At 36.9% G+C, this 22,527-nt stretch overlaps 1 protein-coding gene across 1 annotated transcript in view; it reads right to left on the bottom strand.

Annotated features, from left to right (window-relative positions):
- The window catches only part of MYO3B (myosin IIIB), a 146,472-nt gene that overhangs the window by 61,459 nt on the left and 62,486 nt on the right, over window positions 1-22,527 (bottom strand). Inside the window, exon 9 of the mRNA XM_010569422.1 lies at window positions 8,340-8,405. Coding sequence (XP_010567724.1) covers window positions 8,340-8,405 — 66 coding nt within the window. The remainder of the gene's footprint in view (window positions 1-8,339; window positions 8,406-22,527) is intronic.

The following is a 22,527-nucleotide window of genomic DNA, read 5'->3' on the forward strand; positions in this document are numbered from 1 at the left end:
CAAAAAACCCAACAAAAACCAAACAAAAACCCCAGCGTAGTGAGACTGCCTTTCATTGAGCAAATTGACTAGCAAATCTACTAGAAGATGGGTTTCATATAAGGTATGATGAAAATATGATCATATTTGGTCTGCTACTTTTTGGATCTAAAATAATGGGAAGGTTAAGTAAGTAGAGATTGAAAAGGAAACAAAAGCTGTACATGCTTGCCTTGATGAAAGTCAATCCATTACCTAATTTGAAATTCTAGTATGTTCTATCATGCTTTCTTAGCTGAAAATTAATTCTCAGAATTCATTAGTGTCACTACATTAAACATAGGTTGCAGCCATTTGCTGCAATCTCACAGCCAGGCTTCTAAGCACCATTTCCATTCTGCCACAATTACAGGCAAAGATGAAGCATTTATTAGCAGGGGATAAGAGCAGGCTCCCATATACATAGGCCCATCTGAGACAGCCTCTAAAAATGCACTGGCTGCTTGCACTTGGACGATAACATTGTTGGAATTGCTACATCTCAACAATGTAAACTGCCATTTTGCAAGGAGCAAATCAGATGACTGAAAAGGAGAGATATTTATCAGCATTCATGAGCTAATATTTACTAATGAATAAATGGAAAGAAATAGATTTCATAAGAACTGCAATGGTGGTCTAAGTCTCCTGTGTGTTCAGAAATAGAAAACAATTACTAACATCATTCACTACTGCAGACAAACCTAAGCAGAGCAGCAGCAGTTATTTCTTTCAGAAGTTCTCTTTCATCAGATCTATTATGACCTATTTGGCCACAAGTACTTTCTTTAAAAATAAAGAAACCAAGCAGCTCCAACCCTTATAGCTTAGTTACATTATGATCTATCTCCAGTATTTTGTTTTCTTCAATTAATACATTTTGTGTATGCCACATTTTCTGATGATTTCTCATCTGCTGGCAGTGGATTGCTGGAACTTATTTTGTCTCATAAACCAAATATCCAACTAGACATCTAGTCACTGTTTATCATCTACATGCACAGAAGATGCATAGGTTATTATCTGGAAGAAATTATGACTGTATATCAGCCTCTGTATTTGAGCTGGGGAATCCACACCTCAGCCTCTGGGCAAGAGACATAAAAAGTCTCCAATCTGTTCAACAAATGGTTAGATAAAGTCCTCATTGCCATTCCTCTAGTCCCTATCTCTCTGCCACTGCCTGGCCCACCAGGCTGCTCTCCCCATCACCTGCTCCTCACACAACCCTACACCACTCCCCCTGCCCCCCAAATACTTCACTACTTAGACAGTACCTGCTGCCTAGCAGTGAGGAATATTTCCAGGACTCTCCTATTGGGACAGAAGAGCTTTCCAGGGTCTTGCACAGGACTTCAGGTCATCCTGAGGTGCTGAGATACTCTCCTCCAATCTCAGAAAAAACAGTTACCAGCTTGCCCCTAAAGGTGGAGACGGCTCTGCTGGGGAATCTAGAACAGAGATTTCCCAGACAGAGAGGAGAAAGAGTAAGGTGATATTCTCTTGATCCTCTCACCAAGCAGAGATAAGGAGATCTCTAGATTCTGAGATTTTTATTTTTTCTTCTGCGTACTTTCCTGGCTACTTCCATCAGCAGATTGTTTCACGGTGGAAGATTAATGAAATCAAGAGCATGACCCAACTGGGTTGACCCCCCTGCTTAGAGAAATGGAGGAACAGACACTGACAAGCAAGATCATCTAGGCCAGGTACATTTGGTCTGAAACCTTCCAGTCAACGAATGAAAAATAACAATCTCTGAGATTGTTTTTAAGTGGTTAAACTGCTCTGTTCCTATCTGTCACTCTGTTCCTCCTACCTCTGTACCACACGTAGCTGTGGCAGACACTGATCAGTCACATGCAGCAGAAAGGTGGAGAAGAAAAGACATTTCATGACTTACGTTTGCAATAATGATGCAGGGATGTGCCTGCTTCCCTGAAGCCTCCCTGCTTCCCATTCCCAGGCCTACCCATCCCCCACTGCTGCAGGTCACCTGTTTGCAAAAATTAACTAAAAAATTGTGACAGCTTTGCCAACAGCATTTCCGTTTTCAGTCCTAATTCAACAGGACATATAGGATACAAATATTCTTATCTTCAGAACTATATATAATTTCCCCTTTGGAAAAAGCAAATGCTGAAGCACTAAGGGTATGTATATAGATTAAATACGCCTCCTGTCTTGAACCAGCATCCCATGACAAATAACAAGGATTTTACTGTTCCTTCTGCTACAATCGGATATCAGGATGAAAGACTGAATTTATGACAAAGTACTCAATCATCACATGCATAATATAAATTCCGATAGTCAGAACACATTTATATCTTTATTGATCTGCCTTTTGGTAGCAAATGCTGTAAATTACTAATCTTCCCTAACGATGAGAGAAATACTCTAACACTGAAATGTCACCAGCACCTGTTTTCTTAATAAATCTTCTTTAAGTTTAATTTTTAACATCAAGCACCATACAGTGTAATTTAGAGCACACATCTGAAACCTAACAAAGGTTCACTCACACTGAAATTGTAAAATTAAGTGTAGTAAATAGCTTTACCTCCTCTAAAGCTTCAAAAATTACAGCAGGTTTCCCAGCCTCCTTTGGGCTAAGTAGACACAACAATTTATTCTGGCTCATATACATGTTTTAGAGAACAAACAATGCAAATGCTATAGAGTGGCACTTCTTGCAGCTCTTAGAATGGATCAGACTTTGCTCATGTTGAAACCCTTAAAATTTTACCAGAGACAACAGAAATTCAGTCAGAACAATTCTAGGGAGCATCTGAAAAACACCAAATACATTTATTTATTGTATGACAAAATTGAGGGGTTCCTAGCCTTTTATCAGGAATGGGTCTGCTCTATTTCTTTGGCCTGTCTTTGAAGACCCAGGAACAGAAATAGCCTTCAGAACCTTTTACAACTGAAGCTTTTTATTAGAAACAGTATGTTTTGCATTTGTACCAAACTTTCTCCCTTTAGGTATCCATCCCCCTTTGACACTACAGCAGACCCTGATTTGAGGCAGAAGGTAAGAGATAAGGAAAGCATAGTCTGCTACTGACTATTTCTTTCACATCTTATGTCATAGCTGGAAAGGCAGCTAAGGACAGAGATATTTTTCTCTCCCTTGCTGTTTAGTGCATTCTTTCCTATATTCCAGTAAATAAGGACAGCCACTAAAAAGGCAATTGTAGATCCACTATGCCATAATCACAGAGCAGCTGGGAAGTTACTCACTCACAGAACATTAAGCTGACTGCTCGATGCCCTCTGCTGTGAAACCCCAAATGCAGCCACGCTATGATGTCTTCATCTGAAGTAATTCACAAATATCTGGGCAGCTGAGATCAGGTTAGTTCTACTAGATGGGAGTCCACAGGCACTAGCAACATTCTTCCCATTACTGTGTGCCAGACCTGACCTGAACCTCATGGCCCACAGAAGGACAGCAGGCATGTCTGTGCTTCCTGGAGCTTCCCCTAATCTAAAAGTATGCTGGACTGCTTCATTCCCAGCTCTGCTCTTGATGATTGAGTGACTTTGAGAAAGATTCCCTTTGTCTCAGTTTCTTCGGTTGTAAAAGAAGAAACTGCACTCTTGTCTCTATTCTACAAGTACAGATGACTTAAAAATCTACTGACAGGAATAAAGCATTACTATTCTACTGTTGCTTCATCAGTCCGGTGCAAAGGTACTATTATCAGGCAGAAATGGTGGATTATTATTTGTTTTATATTTTTTGCAACTCCAATTTTTACTGCTTTCCTATTTCCATACTTCTGCCTTTCATACCATCAAAAATGCATTCCAAACAAACCTGGATCATCTAGAACACATCCTTTCTTCGAGAACTAGAATAATTTAACTGGAAGGAGTAAGTCTGCCCCTAAAAACAAACTACTAGTAGATCAGCACAGACATATTTCACTTCTCTTTGCTCCTGCCATCTTCCTTCCTTCCCACCCTGCATCTTAGTGTTCATGCCTACCACTTCTGTCTTACTGTCCTCAGTCTTCTGCCATGCTCAGCCTTCACTTTCACCAAATATTATGGGAGTGAAAACCATGTAGTAACAACAGGTGGTAACATCCTGCCTTTACATTTCCTTTCAAGTAAAGCAGAGAGATAGATGGCAAACATTAGCTATTACAAAAGGCTTTCCTTCCAAAAAATGGTAATAATGTTAGAGCTCCAGAAGCATCTAAGCTTTGAATTAAGCTTAAAAAACATCCCAGTGAAAAAGCAATAGGCAGAGACTACTTGAGAAACAGAAATACTGGCATTTAATGACAACAGGAGCTTGAAGAAGGGAGCAAGGAAACTTTGTCTCATCAGACAATTATTTCATGTGCTCTCTCTGATACTACAATCTTCTATGCAGCATCCTAGAACCGCTAATGTTTCCCAAATAGACTTGCCACTCCACCATGGATACATATCTTTCTCACTGCACTATACTTACTACTGTTAGTGTTTACAATTGAGAATAGCAAGCCAATAAACCCACAAACCATGGGAACCACAGGAAGAATGAGTGCTTATCACTAATGGCAAGGAACTCAACAGTATACTTCACTGAATGAAAAACCTTGATACTGTGACATTTGTAAAATCTAGCACGATTCTTTACAGGGTCAGAACTTCAAACCTGCATGGAAGTTTCTCACCTCTACCTAAAATTGCAGGTTTTTACTACAACTTTTCATTAGAAAGCTGAAGATCATTGTATCCATTATATATGCCCATTCATCTGTATAAAAACATCCCATGCAATACTCAAAAGTGGTGGAGATCTTTTGTCAGGTACCACAATTTAGTATTTCAAGTTCATCTGTAGACAGATTCTCAGAGTCTACATCAATGAATAAAATGCGAAAACTTACGGATTTGGTGATAACCTTACACATCACAACCTGTATCTTTCTGACATTTGCAAACCTCTTTGTCTTCTTAGACACTATGAAATTAATGAGTTATGTCAAACACATATCATGTTCTCAGTGACAGAAACAGTAAAATATTCTTTATGTAACATGAACAGAATGTCACTAAACAATTGCTTAAATTGTGAAAAAAATTGATCTGCATTCAGAGAAGTTAAATCTGAATGGAACACTTAAAACCTATATATCTCAATGATCTATTAACTGAATAACTCTGAATGTAGACTCATCACTATGAAATTCAGCTTGCAAGGCTGTGTTTAAATTGAGTACAAAAAAATGAGTTTATCAAGACTAAAAATTATATTTGTATTGTATTTGCAATGTCATTGCTAAAATAAAAGTTACTTTCTAGTGATAAATGCAACCATAAATCCTGTAACTTCACATTTTGACTTCAGTACTTCCTGAATTTCTTAATTCTTTAATTCCCTCCAGCTCAAGAGTGACTAATTAATTCAAAGAACCATAATAGCTAATCATTGGTTAAATAAATTTAAAAGGAGAATGTCTGTCCCTGGAGATACCATTGCTCATTTTAATTAAAATTACCATTTTGTGATGTAATGTAAATAAAGGTTATTGTATCCTTCTGCTCCAAGAACATATTAACTCTTCTATCTACCCCTGGAGATCAGTCAAGGCTTAAACTGCCAAAAAAATGATTTGCAGTATGTGAGATAATTTCAGTGAATAGGTATTTCTTTTATTCATTTTAAAATACAGCCTGTATTATTTTATGAATGAATTCTGAAGCCCTGTGTCTAAAATAGTGGTGGACACAAATTGTTATCTTAAGAGATCAAAATGTCATCTATGCTGTAGCTATCAAAAAAAAAAAAGCTTCATAAACATTCATGGGCATGACTTCTATTTTATTTCAGCATAGAAATAAACATAGGTAAAAGTATATTACTTTTAGGAGCCAATCCTCCAACAACTGATGTGGTTGTTTACATGGCCTTATAGGAATGGTAAACCATATTAATATGTAGATAAAATAAACAGATAATTTTCTCACATTATGAGCAGAGCAGCCAAGTTCTTCATGGACAATTACAGTAGTACAGATAAACAGGCATACATAGAATCTTACTGACCTTCTACAAGTATGTATGTGCTGCGCGTATCTCAGTAGATACCAAATACAAAATTAGGCTGCTGCCAGAGATGACTTGGCTGAAATTGTGTCTTGTCTGTATTTTTTTAAAACAAAGTATCTAACTTAGATTAGCTATCTCATTGTAAAAATCCTTATGAGGACAACACAATACAGTCTTCATGTCAAGTCAAGGTCAACAATGCTGGGAATAGAAACATAAATTCACCAAGCTAAGAACTATCTTGACCCTTTCTCCATTCAGATTTTGTAAATATGTATCTGACTTTAAAATGCTCCTGCAAAATCATATCTCTTGGGGCAGCAGAATCATAGTTAAAAATACAGACTTCATTTCTGAAAAATACATTATTACTATTTTAACAGTTTAAAGAGTTACCTACAAAAGTACATTGAAACTTGCAGCTCAGGCATATTGTAAGTCACTATAATACATGAGAGAACACTTACAACAAAAATGCCTCTTGAGGCAGTGGCATTTCAAGGGACGAGAATGTGGGGTGAAAAAAGCTACAATGACCAGGTTTGGCAATCTTGGCATAAATAAAATTATTGTGTAAACAGAACTGAAGTCAAAAGTATGCTTAGCCAAAGCTGCATGCTCGGTTTTTGTCAGTACACAGGTCTGGCCCACAACTTGAACCAGATAAGCTTGTTATGCAAATTATGTTGGCCATCAGGAAGGAGATAGATAATGAAATTATTCGAAAGCTAGCCACTCATCACAAGGATGACAGAAACATTAGGCAAGGTCCTAACATATGGATAAAAGGCAGTACAGAGTTTATACAATCACTGCTTTTAATTTATCATAACTAAGCTGTCACAAGGTGGGCATCAACAAATGCATAACTAATGCATATAAATGAGCCAATTATCAGTAATAGCTAAAAGGTTTGCAGTTGTATGATCCAATATTTCATTATTTAATTTTTTTTTAGAAAATCCACTAATGTAAATCCAAGCCTCCATAAAAACATCTTGTAACCTCTGCATCATAACAATCTCACCAACACATGCCCAAGAATGAAGCAATGTCACAGAGAATTCCATTTCAGTGTTCTCTTAAAGGTAGCTATAAACCCAGCATATTTATTACAATTGTTGCATTTCTCCATGTTAAGAGACTGCATATGAGCATACTTCCTTACTTCATTGTGCATATTACTGTAAAAATGAAAAGCAAGATTTGAGAACCTGCAGATGTTGCTGGTGAGAGAAAGTAATTAAGCAAAAGTAATTAAAAATCAATGTGGTTGAAAATATACACCTTGAAGATATCAAAAACCCAAAGGACAAGATTAAAAACAAGTATAGCCATAAAGTACCAACATTTGATTTCTTTTAGGAACAGTGCATGCTGAACTAAAGGACTGAACAAACATTAAGAAATGTTTAGGTTTTTGTATTGTTCTCAAGCTCAGCAGGGACTTCTAAAAAGGAAGATACCAAGTAAGAAAAACCTGTATAACTATGTTGAAGGTTAATGCACAATGTTTCTGAGAAAGGAATGTAATCTTATTTACCAGCTGCACTGACTCTCTAAAGCACAAGTGGAATATAACCCAGAAGTGCTAGAGTCCCCCAGAATATAGGCTACAGAGCATAAATACTGTAAAAATGTTTCTCTATAATAGAATGGAATTCATCCACCACCCAGCGTCTTTTGTAATTACACACTGATTCCACTATATATCACAATGTGCACTACTGTGCAAACAAGGACATGCATTATGGAGAAACAGAACTAGGGTCAATCTGCTCTGGAGGAATGTACTTCTACTACCTCCACTGGAAGAGCATAACTGGTGCTCAATTACATATATTGGGTATACAACCTACTGAGTATTAGCAAAGTGGTAAAAGGCAACTCTTTTCTTTCTTGTCTTTCAAATTCTTATTTTATATTCACCAGCAGTCATTTTCACTAACACTTTTTTCTTCTTGACACAAAATTTCACTGCAAAACCATCAAGGAAATCAGGTATATATATAAACCTGTCCCAGGTCCATCAAAGTCAAGAAGCAAATCAACTAAGGAGTTCAGAGAAGCTGTGAAGCAAATTACATGAGAAGATCAAACTGCTGTATAGCTTTCAAAAAGTGAAGCATAGTCTAGAGTCTGTGAAAAGAAAACTGAAGTTAAAAACCTGCAAAAGCAACAACTCCATAGACAGATTCTGTTTTCAGATTGACACACGTAGGCCTTGCTGAATAAGCTGTTTTTAAAAGAAAATAAAACTCACTGTGAAATGAAATGGTTGAATCCTCTGCACCATTTTTCAGGATGTAGCAAAGTAGGAGGAGGATTTCTGAAAAAATACAAAGTTTGGGGGTTTAAAATATTAATGTTTGCTGGAATTATCTCACAGAGAGTCAACAGAGATGATACTGGTTCCACTAGGGAGAAAATGATGATTGAGAAAGCAATGCTCGAATTGTCTGTGTCCCCTTCAGATGCCTGTTGGGTTTTTCTTGCTGCTGGTTATTCACTGACAGTTCTCCTCTTTTCATGTCCTTCTCCTTTTATGTCAATACCTTTGAAGTTGGTAGTCAGTATAGCTCACTGTGTGCTTCCCAATATTTTGCTTTCAATTCAGCCTGACTCAGGAAGGATCAACTGAAACTGGAATATTAACCTAGCCATCTCACCATTTTAGCCCTTTATCCCAGATCACTGACTCTGATCAAAAAAAGAACCACCAAACTGTCAACAATCTGTAGGATCTTAGTCCAGATTTCAATTTGTATTCAGTTTGGATGACACTTTAAAAACAGATGTTATTTTTAAAGTGACATTTAGCAGACAGTATTTTTATATTACATAGTAAGACAGCCTTCCATAAGATCAATCTTTTAAACTCTGATAGATTCCATGTTAGCTGGCCTATAATTACTTTCCTTTCTGATTGTTACTGTTACAGTTAAATTACATAAACATACAGAGCAAGGCCTATAGGTCATATTAAGTGGACCAAATTTTAAGTGGCTCAAATTTAAGTGGACCAACCTATAGCAGGAAGTGTTCACGAATCATTATACATATTATACTGTTATCTTCCAGAGGTTTCTTCTGCAACTTAAGATTTGATAAGTACTGAAGTCTATTTAACATTTAAGATTAAACTTGTGTTTTGTGAAACCTTAATGATTTGCCTTTTGCTGCATTTGAGGGCTCAGTGCAAAGGGTCACATATTACTGAACTGGCAGGAAAAAAAAGATTACAGTAAGACTTATTCTACAACAGAAACACTCACTAATATTCTGGATTGTATCATGAATCACCTCGTTTATACTGGGGCCACATTCCACAGCATGACACTGCTTGGAAACATCTCACAAAACAAAAAGGCAAACAGCATAAACAACATAAATTAGTGCTGATCTCCTTAGTAGTCTTGAGTTTTTCATGCATATTCATTCAAAGAGTAGTTGCATTTAACAGTTACCCTCAAAAATCCAAACCAAATGGTTTAAAAAAAAATATTACAATGTGGCTTTGTAATAGGTGGACCATTTTTGTTCATCTGTATCTATTCAAAACAAATGCAGTCATCTAATTTCACTGCAGGCTGACATGTTTTCTGAGATATGTTATTACTTTTCTCTTTTGTTACAGAAGCCTCAGGGAACACAATTTTCTTCATGAAGTGAAGAAATTCAGAATGTCCAAGATGTGCATCACTTATCAAATTTATCATTAGGAAAAAAATATGATTGGTTACTTTCAATGACAATAATGTTTCAGGGTTGTCTTCCATTTACCAGGCTCATATGTTCATGCACATACAGAATCTGATTTTTTACAAGCATATAAAAAATGTTGAAAAGTTTTTCTAAATGTACTCCCAGAAAAAAAAACTGTATCAAAGAAAGGTGAACTTTAAAACCTCTTCCTCTATAATGAAAATGGTTAGCAGTCCACACATCCCACATGCATGAACTCTGCAAACAGCTTTAAGGGACAGCCAGCTGAAGTTAGTATATGTTTTTAGTCTTTATTTTGCAGGAATGGTACTCTATCTGACAATTTGGATTCTGATAAGATCAACTTTTATTGTACTGTGAAGTACAGTGTATTTATTTTTAGAATTATACCAGCGCTGTCTACTGAATATTTGCTGTGAAATTTTGAATTTCACTGCAAGGTAATTTGCTTTTTCAAAGCTCAGTTACTATTCATGAAATACATAGTTTTGTCTTTTCCGTTCATGCTGTTCTTTAAGTCTTTCCATTGCGGTAACAACGATGCTTACAAAAATCATGTGGTTTGGAGGTTCTATTAATGATCTCACAAGGAACTTCTTGAAAAAAAGACACAGAGATACTTACATTAGTCACCAATGTTATGATGGAAACTGGTGCAATTTCACCATGGAAGAAAAGACCAGCAGAGCAGATGTCATTCAGGAAATATATTTAGTCATTTGCGGGTTAATGATTAATGGAGAAAGTCACATTTTTAACCATACAGAACGTGTTTTGTCCAACAAATTACTAAGCTGCTAAGCTCTCACTGATTGCTCTCTTGGAGGTGGCTGAGCATGCCATGTACCAATCAACACAACCAAGGAATCTGTAACTCTACAGATGATTTCTTGAGCTTGATAATTTTGTATTTGTTAACAGAAGATACTATGTTATTCTTAGTACCTTTGTAGTAAAAAGAACTAGTGGTCCTCCGTACTTACATCACTAAATTGATGCTTCAGGTACCCCATCTATAAAATTGAGCTGATAAACATGACCAGAACCTTAATTCATTAGCATCTGTAAAGTACCTTGGTTCCCCTTGATGAAAGGTGTTACTTAACTACTAAGTACAAAATCAGCTCACCCTTTTCTGGCATCATATCCATAAAGGATTTCCAGAAAGAGGCATAAGAGGGTCAGCTTCCTACCTTCACTTTGCCTAAGACACCACTAAACTGTTTCATGGTGACAGCAGAAAACACCATTGCTTCCATGGCACTCCAGAGGTGGATTTCTGCAGTAAGAACTCAAATTCAAGTTCTAGGGTAACAAAACCAGCCAGATATGCAAGGGTAACTCACTTCAAGCTTTTTTGTGAGCACACTAAGTCTTGTACAGTTTGAAATTAATAATCCATTAAGATATCTGCAATTCATATTGCATTAATTAGAAAAGGTAAAGCAACTCATACATTACCAGATGCTAAACCACGGAGAAGCAACACTTGCCTCACCACTTCAGCTCAAAGATCAAACTAGGGCCATTTGCGATTCCAGACTATATTAAATCCAACACATGGAGTCCTATGGCTTTTATATACTTGTATCACTGCATTTCACCAACATCTGGCTGTTTCTGCAGTACTCAGAACACATTCCTAGAAAAACTAAAAAGCTACCTCTTGTTAACTTGCTGACATAACTTACTCTACTCTTTTCATATAAAATTAGAATGCTCTGCATGCAACCTTTCAGTCATCCTTGCCACATATGTAAGAAGCTGAAGGACAATATAGTCTTATTTTCTACTATAAAGTGATGGAAATGGTGAGAAGTAGATATGAATATTATTGCAAAAAGCAGGTATAATTGGGCTTGTCTTTTGAAAATGTCCTCTTTTGATGCAAGATGAGTAATCAACAATTTATTTCCCAACTTTGTGTCTTTTTTCCTTTAGTTCTTTCTATAATTCATAATTAGTCACAGAACTACACGCTCTATTTCCTTAGGCAGATACATTGCTCTTGTGAGGAGTTGTTCTACCCTTGTATTCAGTGCTTTCCATGGTCATACTAATACTGGTTTTCACTGGGAGTTTTGCTTCAGTGAGGACTGCAGGACTGAGCCTGTACAAGACACCCCATACAGGAGCACAATGTTCCTTAGAACATGAAGACATTAGCAAGCTTATCAAGCAAGAACTGCTGCTGAATTCTGAATGATATAGACAAAGTTATGTGCCGGAAATATTTTAATCTGTTGAGCTTTATGTGTTCCCTGTCATTCAGCCTGCCTCCAAAGTCACAGCTGGTAAAACAAAATCGGTCATTTTACCACAATAAGGCCAATGATGCAGCTCAGTGAGCACCACTTGTCCTTTATTTTAAGCTGTGAGCCTAATTCCAGATCACAGATAATAGATATTTGTCAACAATGAGAAAATAAATATTTTCATCTTAAAATAATTCTATGACAAATTTTATAAAATTGAAGATGCATGTATTATTTTTTAAACTATTTCAGTAAACATAGCCATACGTTTTATAAACAGAAATCAAGACAGGGCCTCCAATCACCAAACTGTATCATCAGCCTACCACATTGTTTCTAATGAGAAATTAGCAGATGAATATCCAACACCTGTCACCATGAACAGGCTCTGGCAATCACAGCCCCACACACGCATGGTGTGAATTATTTTTCTAGCAGAGTTAAGAGACAATAGTTCTGTTGACAGTTGCCTAGGTTTATACATAGGCAGTTTTTACATGAAATTAAACCATTCATGCATATTTCAAAAACCTAAGAGAAACAGCCATAGAAAAAGCACAAGTCAACCATGCATAATAATGAGATTTCCGTACAAAAGGTTATGTAAAACAAATGGTTTCTATTAAAATATGTGAATAATTGACATTAATTAATACCTGATAAATTCTCTTACAAGCTTAAAGTCCTGCCACTCCAGAGCATCCCCACCTTGGTTAATCCTCCAAACATAACCAGGCAATTCTCAACAGGGATCAGAGGATTTCCTAATGCACTGTTTGTGGCCCATTCAAATCAGCAAGAGGTTTCCACTTATCTGAATCAAAAAATCAGATCCTAAACACTCTCCCATGCATCTGTCTCCTACTAAAGACTGCTCAAGTTTGACTGACTTCCAGTAATACATTCCACCAAAGTCCACTCAGCAGGAAGCAGGGTACTGTATTCAGCTCTGTAAGTTTAAGATAGAAACTGTAGAATTTAGGTGCCTGCAGGAGTGGAGAATCAGCACAAAATCCTCCGTGCATATGCAGGCAGGCCTTTGAAGTTGCTTTTTAGGTCAGTGGAAAGCTGTCATCAATCTGAATGCTGCTGCATGAAGCCTCCTTGGTTGGGAACCACAGCAGCACATTGCCTCAAGAGACAAGAAGATCAGAAAGAATACAGTATCTACAATAAAACTGGAAGCAATGTCAGAAGCACAGGATCTGGGCAAAATGGTTCCAGGTCTAAAGCAATTGCCTGCCCACTGAGTTGATCTAGGGTGTTCCAAAGGCAATTGAACATCCTTTCCTTAGAACACCTAGAATTGTGCAAGTCTTGACCATACGGGGCACCAATCTCCCTTAAATCTTCTTAACCAGATCTATAAGCAAGGCATTCCCATGCCTATCCAGCCTACAAGGCATGAACCGTATGTTGAGACCGTATGTACCGAATCACAGCATATGAGACAGCTAGAAAAGGTGGTAGCTCCTCACATCATCTTTAGCTTCTTAGGGCTCAGCACAGTTACATAAACCTTTCTCAGGCAAGGGAACAAACTAATGCCAGATCATAGTACTCTAACTATTAGAGTTAGGGGGCACCAGCAAAAGTACCGTTATTCTGTAAGAACAAAGGGTACAGTACATCCTAGGAAAAGATTCGACGGGAAGGGGGACTATGCTCCTGCCAAATCACTCTCCAAACACCTTCTCGCTAACAACTGTTTCACTTCTAAATAGTTTCTCCTTTTCCACTTCCCCTCCCTTTTCTCTGGAAGGACTGTTTTCCTTGTGTAAATGTCTAGTTCAAAACTGTTAACATACAACTTCAATTTCTTACCTTCTACAATATCAAAGGTATATATCTATTCAAATAATGTGTAAGTGCCTTAATTCTAACAAGCATATGCTGCTTTAAACAAAAATCAAAACCTACCGATGGAAAAGAATCGGTTAAGAGGAAGCAGAACACAGTACATTACCACCTCACTGCTGAAACAAAAATATTCTTCTTGCTTAAGTATTTTACTACCTTTTAATTACAGAGACAGAATTATCTGATATTTCTCTCTTTACTGGAAGGGATGATCTTTATGTTCCATAGGCCGTACAGATGAATACATCTAAGGGACTAACCTAAGGATCCTAATTACTTGAAAGAGTTGAGGGTACCAATCCACTTTCAAATCTTTTTTTTGTAATACAGGGTCCTGATCTAGTAAAATACAAATTGGATATGTTTTCACTCTTTCTCAGAAGAGAATGATGGCTATATATCTTATAACACATAATACACATTTGCACCCTTTTGCTTGTGATTGTATGTGACTATTTATTTATTTTGCTGCCACTAGGTAGGTGACTTAGTAGATTAACAATGGGATATGGGCTCAGCTACAAAACAAATACAAATCCACAAATGAACAAAATATGAACTACCTCTTTAAAAGGCACTTAAATCAAGATTTATTCACAAGTCTCCAGCTTAGAATATTTCATCAGCCAGTATAATAATGAGCAAAAATAAATGGTAAAAGGTAGTCAGTTCCAGAATTATGCACAAATCTCCTTTTGATATTCAAGATTCACTTTATGCATTGCCAAAAGAAAAGCACTTCAGGAAGAATAAAAAGAAGCTGTCAAAAGAAACCTTCTAAAGAAACCTCCTTCAAATGAACAATCCTGTGATAAATTAAAAGCCACCTTTAAAGTAATGAGTATGGACAGAAATAACGTGCTAAGCACATTAAATTATTTTGAAGGTCAAATAATAACCTTCAGAAAATGTATTAAAACAAATCTCAATAATCTAATTTCTTAGTTCATACACACAGAAAGAAAATGGATGAAAAAGTATTGCAAAGTGTTCTGCCTGGGAACATCTGGATTATCTTTGACTTTTTCCCTTGAACATTGCAATTCACAGGCTACTGGTTTCAGTCAGATTTGGCAGCTGCAAGGTTTCATTAGCCTTTTTCAGGACTTGACAAGGCATCATTTATTTCTGTCATTTACTCTTCAGTTTCCAGTTTCAGTTTCTGGCTTCACTGAGACAGAAACAAGTATTTCATTTCAGAAATATTTTTGGATGGAGGTGAAAATGTACAGCTTTGCATTCTAGTGGTCAAGCTTCAAAACAAATATTTAGCATAATTGAATTGTAATTATGCTTTGTCATCTCATTTATTCACAAAAGTTTCAGAGAGCTGAAGAGGCACTAGCAAATTAACAGCAACTGAAACAGAGAAAGTAATAGTAGAGGTTTTTATTTATAACCAGTTCACATCTTTACTGCAATGTAATATTTTGCTTTTCTATTAAAACCATTGCTCTGTGAATTTGCAAAGTAGGAGACTGTCAGTTGCCAAAGAAATAAAAATGGGACAGTAATACTTCTGTGCCTGACTGAAATACATGGTGTTGTCTAGACACCACACTTCTGTAGCTGGAATATTAAAATACTGCAATTACACCACATATTTGTAGATTTGTATGGGAAAGTAAAATATCTGTAAAATCTGAAAGTGAAAATCCCAAAGATAAATTTCTAAAGGCAAGTCCTGAATTGTACATGTTTCAAACTCCCACTATGCATCAGCCAGTTTAAAAGGACTGAGTAGGCCACCTGCCTGAAGGCACTGCCCAGTGGAGCAGATCCACTCTTGGAAAGCTAAAAGTTGGCTCAACAAGAGGAAGACTTAGGGGGATGCCACAAACTGTTTCTTTTAAGAAGTGGAGGAAGATTGCCAAGGGAAGAACTAGACAATTTGGAGTCTGACACAGAACCTGGTCCCACAGTTGTGTGCTCTTGCTGAGACCTGCCTCTGCCCAGGACACACACAGCAGCAAAAGCCCTGTCATACCACAGTCAGTCTGCCAACAGACTTCATATTGTCCTGGACACACAAGGTAACACAGGGTACCTGTGATTTTCCAGCTGGCTGAGACATGCTTTTTGGGGCCCTTCTTTCCAAGAAGCATAAAATGTTTTCATTACGTTACTCCCATGAAAAAGGGGGAATTGCTTTGCAGAAGTGGTTTTGCCACTTGTGCTTCTTCTTCACCTTCATTTCTTTGTCTGACTAATTTAGGTCTTGCTTTCAAAGAGGACGACACCTTCTTATCCTTCCATTTCACAGAGAGGAGCCTCTTCTTAGCTGAGTCTCTACAGAAATACAAATAAACCTAACAGTAACCCCACAAAAGAAGTATATCACCATATGCTTGATATGGCTGGTACTGAACATGGAATTCAATCATTACGCTTGACAAAAGCAAGCACTTAAAATCTGCATTTTCAAGAGGAAACAAGGATTACTCCTTATTTGTACTTTATGACTCAAAGCTTACTTACTGTTTTCAGTTTAGTCTGGTTCATAGCATTGTAAGAACTGACACTATTCTGATAGCCCTACCAGTCTGGTTCAGAAATGAATACTTAGAGGGAATACATTAGATAATGGTGGTATATTTCCAATGGACCATTAGGAGGATCATTATAAAAATTCTGAAGTAATAGACTGAATAAATGCTGAAGCGTAAAGAAATGTACAAGACGTGTAAGGCTACCATTTTTTAAAAAAGGAATTATCATTTAAGGTAATATGCCTTCTGAGCATGACGACTGTATGTAGAATGGAATTTATTTGTTCCCTCTCCTATTCCATCCAATAAGCTTTATTCTAAAACACTTGAATTTTTGGCTGCTTTTAAAAAAAATTGTATGACGGAGTGAAGACTAATAAACACAGTACAATAAACATGAAGAATTTATTAATTATAAAAAAATTCCCGTGACAGCAATTCAAATAAACCCTCTCTTATGCAGAACTAAATGACAATAATATCAATAAGACCATATCCCAATAAGCTTGTATGATGCTAACTTAAAACTCATGCGTCTCTGGAAACAATTGGGCAGACTGTGGAAAACACCCGGGGAAAAATATTGATTCACATAAGCTAGGGAATCTAGGAAAGGATGAAGGTAGTTAAATTTAAGTCAAGAAACACTAACAGTGCACGTAATGTGTAACAGACCAATTAGTGATGCAATGAGAGACAAAAAAAAACCTACAAAGCTGAAATATTAAAACATCATGGAACACGTGAAAATCAAGAGGGTTTTTGGTTTTTTGTGATTTGCTTTTTTTTGAATGCAAGATTTAACCAACACCTCATGTTGAATATTCTAGGGTAAGCTTTGCAAAGAAGCATCTCCTGGATAAGTTAACACATCCAGAGAAAAAGAAGAGTTGAAAGGAGCAATGGTAAATGACAGACATAGGACAAGGGAGCGTTCTGGATGTAGGAGGCAACATCTTGGCAAAAGGAAAGACAAGACATTGCCAAGATTAGGAAAAATATCAAAGGAATAACAAAGTTAGAAGAGGAAAAGTAAAAACGAGAGGCAAAAAGTAAAAATGAGAGGCAAAAAAGAAGATGAAGACAAGCAAACCAAAATCCCCAAAGGCAAAAATAGTGTATTCTCTCAAAACAAAACCCCAAACCCAATCTCATAAGCACCATTCACTTAGAGAAGACCAAAGAGGACAGAAGTGAGAAAGTAAGAAGGTTAGCAGAGAGATAATTAAAATATTTAAAGTAGGAGAGTAATGAAACATGGAAGAAAGAAAACAGCTGACATAAATAATTCTGTGTGGGTAAGACAGCATTGACATTTGGCATGGGGAGATGAAACAAGACAATAACCAAGGATATAATCTAGGAAACTGAAATGCAATACAGACTTCTAAAAAAAAGTATGTTTTGAAGACAGATTGTGTTTACCACAGAAGGCACACTACCATGTGATAGTCTGCATATCCAGGAGTGGGCAAAAACTGTAAAGTTGCTGCTTTAATGTAGAAGCAATGTAGAAGGAATACATTAGAATAAAGAGGCAGCTATGAGAAAAGCATGTTGTTAAAGCAAAAAGCAAAACTTAAGGTGAAATTTTAATGCCCTGAAAATTATTAGATTTTTGCCACTGGGAAAGGATTTCATCTTTTGTGGGCATCAATCAGAACCATGGCATAAACAATGTATAGAATGCAATGGCAGTAAGTGTTGAGGATACACAAATGTCTTTTAGCTGTCTTTTTCCATAGTAAGTATTAAGACACTGAATGAGAATCTGAATCATAGCACTGTTTTACCTTTAAAACATTAAAAAATATTAGCTATTTATGTTCCAAATAACGTCAGGTGGTATCAACAAGCAAGCACTCTATTTCCTCAACAATCTGGGAAAAAATGCATTTGTGTCCTTTCGGAAAGACTGAAATTTTCTGGCACCTAACAACAATAAAACTATACAGTCATGTCTTCCCTGCTTTTTCTGGAGTGCAGAGTTCTGACACAGGTCTACTGAGATCCTCCCAACTAAATAGACCAGGAAGTTAAACCTTCCTCAAAGGGAGCTCTCACAAAGAGCGTTTACTGTATGTTTGAGTTGGGTGGGCACTGTCTGCATCTGTGGAGTCTTTAAAAAGTCATAATAGGTTCTGCAAGATGTGAATATTCAATGAAAGAAACAATGAAATTAACAAACAAACAAACAACCCCCCACCCAAACCTTTAAAATAAACTAGCTGAGAAGTAAAATATATTTACACCAAAAAAAGATACAGGGTATAATACGGAACACAATTCTTCCTTCTTTCCTGAATTTCCTCTCAGTAATTAATTATGAGGAACTAAGAGGTGATTATATACATGTTGACAGGACATGAGCGCTAGATTTTAAATAACTCGTAGAATGGCTAAACATAGAAGAAAATTAGGCTTCCATCAAGTGAGATCTCCATTTTTGTTCCAATGTAAGATGTTTTCTGTTCTTTTTGTTTCCCCAGACAGTTCAAGCAGATGCTGACTGTAAAAGTCTGACACGTTTGCGTGCTGGCAACAGATCATGGATCATCAACTTGCCCCAATACAGCTATCGTATTGTAATTCAGAACATCTTTACCCAGCACTTGTTCTAACATGTGAACAGTCTGATAAGAGAGAATCTGAAATGATCTATCCTGTGAATGAAGAAACCTAGAAGTTACAATTTAGCTAATTTAACCAAACTGAACTGCATAAAGTCAAATCACTTTAGTCACCCAGGTAGAAAGATGAAAGCTGTTACTATAATTTTTTTCCTAACGTTCTCAGAGACTGGGGTGCTGGATGCCAAAGCACAGATACCAACTCTCTCAAGAGGAGGAATGTTCCTTTTCCCTGCCCCCCAGGCTACTGAAGCAAGGTTTGCACAGCAAAAAACTTAAGTGCTCCCTTTCCAAAAGCACAAGAGTTGCTTCCCCTGTTCCCATAGATGTATCTTTTAACTTTTTTTTGTAAATACAACTTTCAGTCACTGGATCTCATAATTCATTTGCCAAGTAGATTAAAATGCCATTCTTAAATACCTTACACCCCTAGAGATAATCAGGGCTAAGCTCAAGTTGCCTCTAACTTTCTTTTGGAAATACTATAAAAATATTGACACTCTTTTTCAATAAAACAAACATAATGCTCTTTAAAAATAATTACACCTCTCCTGGAAAATTCACTTGGTTTTGATCAGTTTTACCAGCTTCTTTTTCAGTCTTCTAACCTAGTTTTATACCTTTTGTATGCCTTCAATGCTATTTTTGAAGGGTTACTAAGAACACTGGACAAATTAAAATTAATCCAGTGATTGCCTCATTCAGACTGGGGAAGTGAATTATCCTGTTTACTATTTGAATTCCCCTTTATAAGCCTGCATGGATGAAGTGAACCTTTTTACCACAGCACAGTCTAATGCAGGCTGGAAAGGACCTCAGGAGGTCTCTTCTCCAACCTCCTGTTCAAAGCAGGGTCAGCTATGAGTTCAGGTCAGGTTTCTCAGGGCTTTATCCACTCAGGCCTTCACACTGTGAATTCTTTTTCAGTCTATTTTCAAGAAGGATTCTTAAGTTATCATCAAAGTCAGCACTTTGAAACCCACCCCTTGAACATGGCCTTTGCTTTGTTTCCCTACATGCCCAAGATCACATTTAGCTCCATATAAATACTGATGCTATCACAGAACCGACTTACAGACCAATTCAGCATGCCTTCATCATTATTTACCACTTTATTCCTCCTCTTCTTCTCTTCTTCTTCATTCCCTGCCTGCTATTTCTTGAAACAACACTACTGCAACCTTTGTGAACCTAGTATTGCACAGTCATTTAATCTGACTACATTTCAGTTTGTTCATATGCAAAATGTGGTCTCTCTGCACAGAATGCAGTATTTGTTGTCTTGCCTGGGAGTTTTTCCTGGCCTTACAACAGTAGCAAAAACTTCCACCTCCTGGAGGAACCTTGAGAGAAGATGCAATACAACTGTAATCTAAATGGCCTTTCATTATCATAAAATAAAAACACTGAAATAATTGTTAACTCCCCGAATACTGCAGTTATAAAGATTTATAACCAATGTCTACTCCAATAAATATTTCTTTAAAATTTTTATGAGTTCTAACTTATGATTACACCTGTGATAGAAAAGAAATATGACACTAATTGTTAACAGTAAATAGATAGATATATGTGTAGTGCATTATTACTGCACTAATCATGAGTAATGGCTAAATATACTGCATAGAATTTTAACATTAATCAAAATGATAACTGTAACAAGCAAATCAATACCTTTCAAAGCACAGCTCCTTTTCACCAAATATGTTTGCAAATAGTGTAATTACTTGTTATTGCATATTTCTGGAAATTACTTCAGAGGGCAAAGCACATAGGCATTTGGTGACTTTTTATTACAAAAATAAAATAATCAACGCACATTCATTACAATCCCAAGGATAATTACAATCTTGCTAGAATGTGACTAGTACCTAAAAAGTTTGTCTTTCTTTTTCTGCTTCTATCAGTCAGTGAACTAATTTCTTAACAAATATGAACATCAATATTCTATTTCTGAGAAAGGCATCTATTTTTCAATTACAACCCATGAAAGTCTCTGGTACCGTGAAATGTATGAGGTGCCTTATTCTCTCTGCAATACCAAACTATGTGAAGGGATTATCTTTTTTTCATGCAAAAATCTAATTTAATTTACTTGGCTCAATTCATTATAAGTGATGTGGGCTACTGAACTCCAACATTAACCATAGGCTATAACGTATGTTTTGGAAACCCACAGGCTAATGGCTTGAAATGCAGTTTTACTTCTTCAGGACTGCACTCCAAACAAGAACATAATTTTATTATTTTCCTTCAAACATCAAGTTCTAACTTGTATCTATAAGGTATAAGTATGGCAAGTTGCCTGCACACCAACCGCCCTGCAAAATCATAAGTGGAATGCGCAATAACTCTCAGAACTTAAGTGTGTATTTTGCCTGTGTGGCAACCTATGGGTAAGATGTACGCAAAAAAAAGGAAGTGTTTGACACAGGTAAAATGTGCAAGTTTTAGGAACACAAATTTATACATGCATTTCTAGGTTGCCAACTGATGTGGCTTTAACCTGAGATAGTGTTCCAGACTTAAACAAAAAAGCAACTTTTTTGCAGCCCCCCCCTTTTACCTCCATGAATGATGGATAAGCATTATCACTATTTCATAGTAAAGTATCTCTAAAATTGAGTCACACATAGATGAGAGAATGTGTGGTCTGAACAACCTCCCTGTCAGCCTTATGGCTCCAACTCCACATAACTTCCCCATCACAGAGCAATTATGAAGGGGACTACAGGTTTTTCCACCATGCAACAAGGCTTTAATTCAAACGTTACCTTCTCTGACACCCATGCAGAAAATAACGCCCTCTCTGGATTAAGCATAAAGATGGGTGTCGTGCTAGGCCATTCCTGACTGGCACAACCACAAGGTGAGGCAGGCTGACTAAAGATGGTTCATAGCCAGGAAGCCTAAGGGAACCACTCATCCACTGGACTCCTCAAGCAGCACTGACAGCAAGCCTCTTGTGAACCTAGACTTTAATGCAAAGCTTCCCTCAAGGAAGTCAGATATGGTAACATCATGTGTCCTCAAACTGTGGGTGAGTCCCATCCCCAAAAACAACATAGTGCAATTTGCTGCCTCTATGTGCAGTTGTAATACTTGGTATTTGGGGCCAGCAAAAGGAATTCATTTCTCCTTCTTTCCAGTATTCAGAGAATTTAACACAGTAACCAAGGCTTCATTTGCCTGCAGCTGTTTCAAAGAAAGGAAAAAGAAAAAGAAAAGGAAAAAAACCCAACCAAATTCATGAGTTTACACAATATAAAACCTGAAGGACCAGTTTAAAAGGGAAGCAGAATGCAATTTTAACAGTTCCTAAATAGTCTGCTTTATGCGTGCTCACTTAATATCGAACCAAGACATTCTTAAAATTTCAAGCAGGGAAACCTGCTCTGGTTACCTTGGTGATAAACTAAAGACAAAAATTGCACATAATTGCTGCTGATGTCACTGCTCCCAATTGTTTCCAAGGTTACAGAGTACCTCAA

The sequence above is a fragment of the Haliaeetus leucocephalus genome, unplaced genomic scaffold, assembly GCF_000737465.1.
Source record: "Haliaeetus leucocephalus isolate CR32 unplaced genomic scaffold, Haliaeetus_leucocephalus-4.0 Scaffold1, whole genome shotgun sequence".
Taxonomy (NCBI): domain Eukaryota; kingdom Metazoa; phylum Chordata; class Aves; order Accipitriformes; family Accipitridae; genus Haliaeetus; species Haliaeetus leucocephalus.